Source organism: Hydra vulgaris, chromosome 01, assembly GCF_038396675.1.
Source record: "Hydra vulgaris chromosome 01, alternate assembly HydraT2T_AEP".
Taxonomy (NCBI): domain Eukaryota; kingdom Metazoa; phylum Cnidaria; class Hydrozoa; order Anthoathecata; family Hydridae; genus Hydra; species Hydra vulgaris.
The window spans coordinates 68,632,501-68,641,624 of record NC_088920.1 but is presented as its reverse complement, the minus strand read 5'-3'; the positions used below and the strand labels follow the sequence as shown (position 1 = coordinate 68,641,624).

The window sequence follows — 9,124 nt, the reverse complement described above, 5'->3', positions numbered from 1 at the left end:
TTAAGTTTGTTTATACCTATGCCAAATGAGGAGGCCTTGCAAAATATCGGGATGGCGGAGGCCTGTGAACAAAAAGCCTTAAAACGCTTACCCTCCCGACCCCCAAAATGAGAGGGGTGTAAATTTTGCATGGTTATAACTTTTAGATTTGGAAAAAAATTTGGATGGCCTCCGCCATCCAAATTTTTTGCAAGGCTACCTCATTTGGCATATTAACAAACTTAAGTTTGCACGTTGTGTGAAAGTGTTCTATCATCAAAAATCAAAACATCAAAAAATCCTGAGGGGGCCCATGCACACATGCCCGCCCTTATATACTGGCCCTGAGTAAGACCTGAGGGCCGTGGTTAATGGGACGGAGTCACCCCAAAAAAAACGTGTCGATGGCGTCTCAAAGACCGCTAGGTTTTGCTAAAATAAAAAGTTTCTTAAAATAGCAAAAGGGCACAAAATTTGCTGTTGCTCCCTCCCACTGGGTTTTACCCTTTGTTTTCAATATTACTGATCTCACCTTAGACTCGTTTTTTACTTACTAAAGAGGGGTACCTGAAAAAAACGTCCACCTTAAGTATAGTTTATTTACATTTGATTCGTTAAAAAAACAAAAAAAGTTTTCCTAGATTTCACCGAGAATCGAACCTGGATCTACGGCGACCATTGCCGCCGCATAAACCTTTCGCCCAAATACAAACTTACATTTGTAAATTTTAAATTTATTTAAATTATTATTTGCATTTATACTTAAAGACGTTTTCAAAATGCGTAAGCAAAAAGCTTTGCGGTAGTATAAAGTATCTAAGGTACCCTCCGTCTTTTTTTTTTTAATTAAACTTTTTAATTAATAAAAAAAAAAAGGTGGGTTGGGGGGGGTATTTGAGGGGGGGGGGTATTTGAGAAACGTACGTACTTTTAAGGGGGGGTGGGGACATAAAAGTACGCATGGCAACAGGGGGGAGGGAGGGGGTCAAATTTCAAAATTTTTGGCGTACGTACTTTATGGACGACCCCTAACAACAAAATCGTACAACTGTTGCGCAATTACTAGAAACCAGGCTTTATTTAAAAGAAATGCCATTGCGCATGAGTGTAAGTATGGTAAACAATTCAAAATAAATGGCGAATTCTAATTCTAATTCTGATAAAAAGGTGAATAAAATAATTTTGAATTATTTTTAATTTATCTTTAAAACAAATTCATTCTTAACATTTTGGCATATTTAGAAAAGGCTAAAAGCAAAAAATAATTAAGTTAGGAGTTAAAATGGAAACAAAAAAAGTTAAAGAGCGAGAATGCGGTTGATAGAAGACTTTAAAAACTGTAAATTGTCAGAGTCAGAAAAACATGAAGTCTAGGAGAGAATTCTAAAACACCGCTGTTTGAGGAAAAAAGTTAGACAAATAAAACATTTTTATTTGTCTAACTTTTTTTAACAAGAAGGAAAAATTACAATCAAAGGATGTGACTTTTCTGAATGGGGAGTCATACGAGATTTTGCTCGGTGAAACAAGAGATAATATTTCATTTGAGTTATGACAACGGAAATTCTTGTAGGTAAGAAAGGAGACTTTTTTGTTACATTATATTAAAAAAATCTGCATTTTGTAAAAAAAATAATAATAAGAAGTCCAAATATCACTACAGCATTCCACCTAACCGGTGGATATTAATTTAAAAAATTATAAAATTAGAGTCAGGAAATGTAATAAAGCGACAAGCACCGTGAATAGGTATCAAGTAATACTATTTAAGAAAAAATAACATCTATAGCAATTTAATTTATGTAATTTTTGTAAACTCGAATATATAATAATACAGGTCAGAATTAGTAATATAATGATCACTCTGCTACTGGTAGCATCTAATTCAGTACAACCTGCTGCATGCCCTACCTTGACAGATTTTTTTTTAATTTATGATTTTATCTTGTTGTATTTTTAAAATTTAAATACAGCTTGGCTGTAGTTTTTAGATTTGTGAATCATGACTCGTGACATTTTTGTCTTTGTATGTTTTTTTAAGGTTCATGTTTTGAACCAACCTTATGATGAAAGTGTCTCAGTTGGAGATGATGAAGAAATAGAAAGTGAACTATCTCCAACTCCAAGAGTTCAAATTACATCAAAGTTTAGAAAACCAGGTAATAATAAAGAAATGTGAAAATAATTTTTATTGCTCCTTACAATGTTGTTATTAAACTAAAGTCATGGGTTAGGCTGTTTTATGACCTTTTTTATGACCAAGGCTGTTTTATGACCTTCATAGGTCTAGGCTTTAGTATTTTGTAGGCCTATATAGGACTATGAAAATTTCTTCTTTTTCTTAGTCATATATTGTGTAACTACAGTATTATTATCAGTATTTTATATAGTTTTTTATATAGTTTTTGAAACTAATAGAAAACTATATCAGAACTACAATTGGAGAGCAAAGATTGTCATCACTTTCACTGCATCACAATTAAAGATGGTATTATGTGTAAAATTGAAGTTTACAACATTATTTCACAATTCAAACGCATAAAACCTCGTAAAATTTATATGTAATCCTTTAGACAATATTTTTAATCTTGACATGACTGAATATTATGACTGCACATATTCTGTACATAAAATTCCAGAAATTAAAATAAAGTTTTATGCTGTGTTTATTTTTTTTCTATAAATCTTTGCAGGCTCTAAAAAGCTTCGTAGGCCTAGGCTCACAGGCTAGTCAGTTTTTAGATAAAATGGCCTTGGTTAGTATATAGGTAAAAAAAAAAAGTAATAATGGGAAAGTTTTAATATTAATTCATTAATATTATTTATTATAATATCAATATTGATGGTATCCATAAAATATTTTGTCTTTTTTTATTACATTGAATAAGTATTCAGCTCTATAGTTAATGAAACTTTAAGAATAATAATTTAGAAGACCAGAAAAAGTTTAAAAACATATATATATATATATATATATATATATATATATATATATATATATATATATATATATATATATATACACACATATATTGATAGTTTGCCTGCCCAAAGCAAAATCCTTAGTTGATGTAATGGCAATCCTTGCATGTTCTACTTATTTATAAGTCAATGTAGCATTATTCTTTGCATGTTCTACCTATTTGTCAATTGATGCAGCAGCACTCCTAGCATGTTCTACCTATTTTTCAGTTAATGTAGCACACAATCCTTGCATCTTCTCCCTAATTGTCAGTTAATGTAGCATCTTCTACCTGTTTGTCAGTCAATTTAGCAGCACTCCTTGCATGTTCTACCTATTTGTCAGTCAATGTATATTATACTCCGCTGGGCTAATCCTTAAATAAAATTAGTTGTTGAAACAAAAAAAAACAATAACAAATGAATTACGGTCAGCATCATCAGGTGTAATAAAAAACGTTACAAATAATTGTTACAAAAGTACATAAATTAAACCGTCAAAAAAGGAAGACATTACAGGCGTAAAATGAAAATAGTTTTTATTAATAATATAATGGCGTCAATTAAAATTTTGACTAAAATGGTCTCCAAGTTCTCTTGTTTTTATTCAATATATTTTCACCTTTAAATTTGATATTCTTTTTTGAAGAAGGTTTTGCGTTTACATTTCGTATCTTCAAGTTTTTTGTTTTTTTCTTCGTTTTTTGTGAACCTCTTCGCCGTGAAAAGCAGTAATAAAATCTTTTAAAATCATATTCTTGTTATACAATATTTTCATATTTGTTGAATTTGATTAAAAATTGTTGGTATTTTCATATTTGTTACAATTGGTTACACTTTAAAAGGTAAAAAAAAAATTTGAGACGTAATGAAACGTAAAAAATTTATATTTGTGACATTTGAATTTTAATCAAATTCAACAAATATGAAAATATCGTATAACAAGAATATGGTTTTAAAAGATTTTATTATATATATATATATATATATATATATATATATATATATATATATATATATATATCATATATATCATATATATATATATATATATATATATATATATATATATATATATATATATATATATATATATATATATATATATATATATATATGTATATATATATATATATATATATATATATATATATATATATATATATATATATACATATATACATTGTGCATCCACTGGTTAGCATTTGTGCTATTTGCATATGTGCTATAGGCTTTATAAGGTTATCATATAATATATATATATATATATATATATATATATATATATATATATATATATATATATATATATATATATATATATTATATATATATATTTACATAAAATAAAAGTTATTTGTAATTAAGTGCTCATACTTTTTTTGTGTTCCTTTTTATCACTGTAGCAAAAGTTTCAAATATTTTTGAGATACTGTTATGTTTAGTACTGCCTCAAAGCACCTGAAGTTTGTATGGAATACCTGTTTACGAGTTTATGCATTGCTATTACTATGCAATACTATTATTTAATATTAACAATTGCTTCTAAATACATTCCAACAAACTTACTTGTTTAAAAAAATAGCACAATACATTTATAAATATTAAATATCCTATGCAGTGAAATAATAAATATTCTATGTAAATTACATGCTATTCTGATATTTATTTCACAATAAGTTTCTCAAATATTCAATTTATAAGTAAAGTACTAGACATTGTTTTCAAAATTAAGGAATAATACTGATCCATGTTTATTAGCTTGCATTATAAAGGTTAAAAAAATAACGATGGCTGTAATATGTGCTGTAAGTACTGTTTTCTTAATTGGTGAGCCACAAGATACATTTGATGGTCAAAGGCTGCCAACAACTCATGAAGTCTTGAGAGTTTATTTTCACCATCGTAAGTATGAAAAACTGTCACAAAATGAAGCTGTTAAACTTGCAATTCAACAGCTATGTGAAATATTGGCAAAGCAAAGGTGCCAACAACTGAACTGAGAAATATCACTAGAAAATTTGAGTATTTATTAGCTGGTTACCGGAACATCTGTAGTAAAAAAAGTAGAAGAGTTGTTGCGCAAATGGTCTGAGAAGCAGAAATTGAGCTGTCTATCAACATGTTATTTGACATTTCTCACCATGATTGCATGAATTTAATTACAATTGAAGAAGTTAAACTGTTTTTGATCGATCAGCAGTCTAAAAGGAAATACGCCATGGGTGGTGTGAATACTGACTTGTATTCACACCACCAAGAACAGGCCAGCTTTAATAAGACTCCAAAATGTGCAAAAATAGCAGCTAAGCATGTTTTAACATCTGAGGTTGCAGCAGTGCTGGATCCTACAAATATCAGCAACAGAAAAGCTATGTTTATTCTCACAGTACAAACCTTCAGCAACCAAGATGTAACTATCCTGAAACTGTCTACCAGTAGTATTTGCAGAAGCAGAAGAATGCACCGAATCCACCAAGCTGACAGCATGAAGGCTTCATTTGCTGCTGATGGCCCCTTAGTTGTCCATGTTGACAGTAAACAACTTTCAGCCATCAATGGTTGTCATACTGAGAAACTTCTTTCCATCCCCAAAATTGGACAGAGAATAGGAGAACAGCTGGCACAGTGAATATTTGCAACTTTACTGGAGTTGAATCTGACGGAGCAGATTGCTGGAATATCGTTTGACACAACTGCATTTAACACATGTCATTTAAATAGATCTTGTGTTTTACTGGAGAAGAAGTTACGCAAAAATCTACTCTGGCTTGCTTGTAGACATCACATGCTTGAAGTGGTATGTGGAGACATGTTTAAGAAATTGTTTGGTCCGACACCTGGTCCAAATGTAGCACTATTTCGTTGTTTTCAGAAATTCTGACCTCAAATAGACCAAGGTGATTACAAGTGTTGTATGGATAGTCATTTAAATGCCAGTCTTGACAACCTCAAGCATGATGTGTTCATTTTCACAAAGAATGCTCTAGCGGGACAAGAAGGATGTCTTCCAATAGAAGATTACCGAGAACTTCTTGAACTCACATTGATTTTTCTGGGACACTGTCCTCCAAGAGGTGTTAGTTTCAGAGTTCCTAGTGCATTCCATCACGCGAGATGGATGTCAAAGTTGCTATACAATATGAAAATCTTTCTGTTTCAACACCAATTCAAACTGACAAAGCATGAAAGCAGTGCTTGCCTAGAGTTCAGTTTGTTTAATGTTATGCAAAAAATTAATAGCTGCAAATATTGTAGTGAAGCAAAATGTAGCTGTAAAAAAGTCGGGTTATTGTGTTCACCAATATGTATTAATTGTGTATTAGATGTGTAGAAATGATGAAGAAAAAGATGATAATGAAGAAGTAGAAGATGATGAAGAAGTAGAAGATGATGAAAAAGAAGAAAAAGAAAGAGGAAAAAGTGAAGAAGATATAGCATACTAATATATATAATGATATATAATCATATATTTCTTGAACGTCGTAATAGCATAAAATAAGTCATTATTTTTGAAAATAACACGATGTTTTTTATTCTTGACATGTTTCGTAAAATTTATTTACATTTTCAAAAAATTATTTTACATTAAAAAAAAACTCTGAAATAAATCTTAAAAAATAGAAGTCTTTACACAGAAATATTAACAGACAAAAATTATACATAATAAACTAATATATTTATTACAAAATAACTCTATAAATAACCAATCAAAATAACCAACTGTCAAAAAAATAAAATAAACTGACAGTAAAATTAAATAATGAAATAGGGATAATGCCCTAACCAAACACAAGTTAAAGATAAAAGAAGCTTTCCACATTAAATGGGAGAGTCCCTCACTTAATAAACAAATTTTGCATTATGCTATAAACTTATCTATTTAATTTTACTGTTTATTTATTTTTTGACATTTGGTTATTTTGATTGTTTATTTACTGAGTTATTTTGTAATAAATATATTGGTTTATCATGTATAAATTTTGTCCGTTAATATTTCTCTGTTAAGACTTTCATTTTTTAATATTTATTTCAGAGATTTTTTTTTTTGTAAAATAATTTTTTGAAAATGTAAATAAATTTTACAAACATGTCAAGAATAAAAGACATTGTGTTATTTTAAAAAATAGTCATATATATAATAATATAATACTCATATACAAAATATAAAACAAAATATACAAATTATGTTGAATAAGACTTCTTCATTTTTAAGATTTGCAATATCAGTATCTCAGGAATAGTGAAAAAAAAGTATAAAAACATATATTTTGTAGATAATGATGATCTTAATCTTTTTCTTGATCTATTTTTTGTGATAAAACTTACAGTTTACCGAAAAGACATGAAAAAACCTTTGACCTTGAATAACTTTTTTTGAAGATGCAGGATCAATGGGGACTTTTAATATTTTATTTTTAATAATGTCCCCAAGGTCTATACCAAATTTCAGCTCTATGCTAATTATTGTAAACTGAAATGTTTATTTTGACTGAAAATCATACTCTTTTATTATTATTTTTTCAATTTGTATATACAATGTCAAGAATCTTTTATTTTTTTCTTTACAGCAAATTTGTTACAGTTTCATTAATTGTTTTTACTAAATTTTAGTTATTTTTCGATTCAAAAGTAATTTGAATTGAAATTTGATTAAAAAAATTATTTAGAACAAATGGCAACTTCAATTGAAGCAAGTGAAGATGAATTTGATGATGAAAATTCTGCTTTTGTAGAACCAAAGGTAATTTTAATTATATAATACAAAAATATTTGATTTTATTATTCTTCCCAGTGGGCACAGTACGTTTTTAAAATGTTCTTTGGATGTTTTTATTAGGTTTAAACCTTATAAAAACGTCTAAAAAACGTTTTAAAAACGTACCGTGCCCACTGGGTTTTGACAACATTGCTTTAATTACTTTTGACTTTTATTCATAGTTGTCTTGAAGCCAAAACCATTAAATTAATTGTGAATGCATATAAAATTAAATGTTATTAGGTTTTAGTTGTTTTATTCTATTGTTTTTTTGACTTAAATTGGAAGAGCATGCGAGGAGTGTACATACATTTACTGACTTAAATTGGGAAAACATACGAGGAGTGTACATACATTGACTGACTTTAGTTAGTAAAATATGCGAGGAGTTTGCATACATCAAGCCTTCTCAGGAGACGCATGCGGTCGCACATCTTATATGACTAGGCTTATAATATTTTGTTTTGACAACTTGGCTATGGTTCTTTGCATGTTTAAAAAATCCGCTAAATAAGCAAATGTAAGCTTTAAATAAAATTAGAAATAAACCAAAATATAAACTGGAAAGAGAAATAAAAATTAAAAATACAAAAAATACAATACTAAGCTAAAAATATAAAAATCATATTGATTGATAAAAAGAATAAAAAATAAGCTAGAACAATTTAAAGCATAAAATTATATGTTTTTATTTTAATTTAGAAGTGTTTCACTACAAAGAATTTAGAAAAAATTGAAGTTTCAAAGTTGTTTAATCCAAGCTTAATTAATTCAAAACTTATTTATATATTTGAAACTTTTAAATTTTGAAACTATTTTATAATATTTACAAAGCAAATAAAACTATTATTGGCTTTAAACTAATTATTAAAATACTTTTAAATTAATTAAGTTTGAACTATTAATTGAGACGCTTCTAAATTTATAAATGTATTTTTAAAACATGCTAATTATCAATAAATGAAAAAAATTGTTGGTAAGTTGTCAAAAAGAAATATTGTATGCGTGGTCATTTAAAGCATGCGACTGCACCTGTCTCATAAGATGGCTTGATACATCAACTCAGGGTTTTAAAGCAGTAAAATACTATTCAATACTTGTTGATACAACTCTTGATTTAGCGTATATAGTATAAACTGTATTTACATTGCATTATGTTTCTTTTAAATAAAGAAAATAAAACCTACAAAGTTCAAGAGCCATTCCTACAGAAAATGAAGAAAGCTCTTGCTGAATTAATTTGTTTTGTTTTTTGTTTTTTGTTTTACTCACCTCCTCAAGGTAGAGAAGGCCCTTACAGTCAATAAGGCTACTTTGTTAAGTTTACAACCCTCTCTCACCTCTCTAACTCCTAACACGAACCTTGAAGAACTAGGCTCTTAAACAAGTTGAGCGCGGTTCTACCAGGGGTATGGTGGGGATTGA

At 28.6% G+C, this 9,124-nt stretch overlaps 1 protein-coding gene across 1 annotated transcript in view; it reads left to right on the top strand.

The window, feature by feature from the left end:
* The first annotated feature begins 1,058 nt into the window (after nt 1-1,058).
* The window catches only part of LOC100205976 (intraflagellar transport protein 46 homolog), a 25,342-nt gene continuing 17,276 nt past the window's right edge, over nt 1,059-9,124 (top strand). The window contains exons 1-3 of the mRNA XM_065789027.1: nt 1,059-1,146; nt 2,021-2,138; nt 7,611-7,684. Coding sequence (XP_065645099.1) covers nt 1,114-1,146; nt 2,021-2,138; nt 7,611-7,684 — 225 coding nt within the window. The 5' untranslated portion in view covers nt 1,059-1,113. The remainder of the gene's footprint in view (nt 1,147-2,020; nt 2,139-7,610; nt 7,685-9,124) is intronic.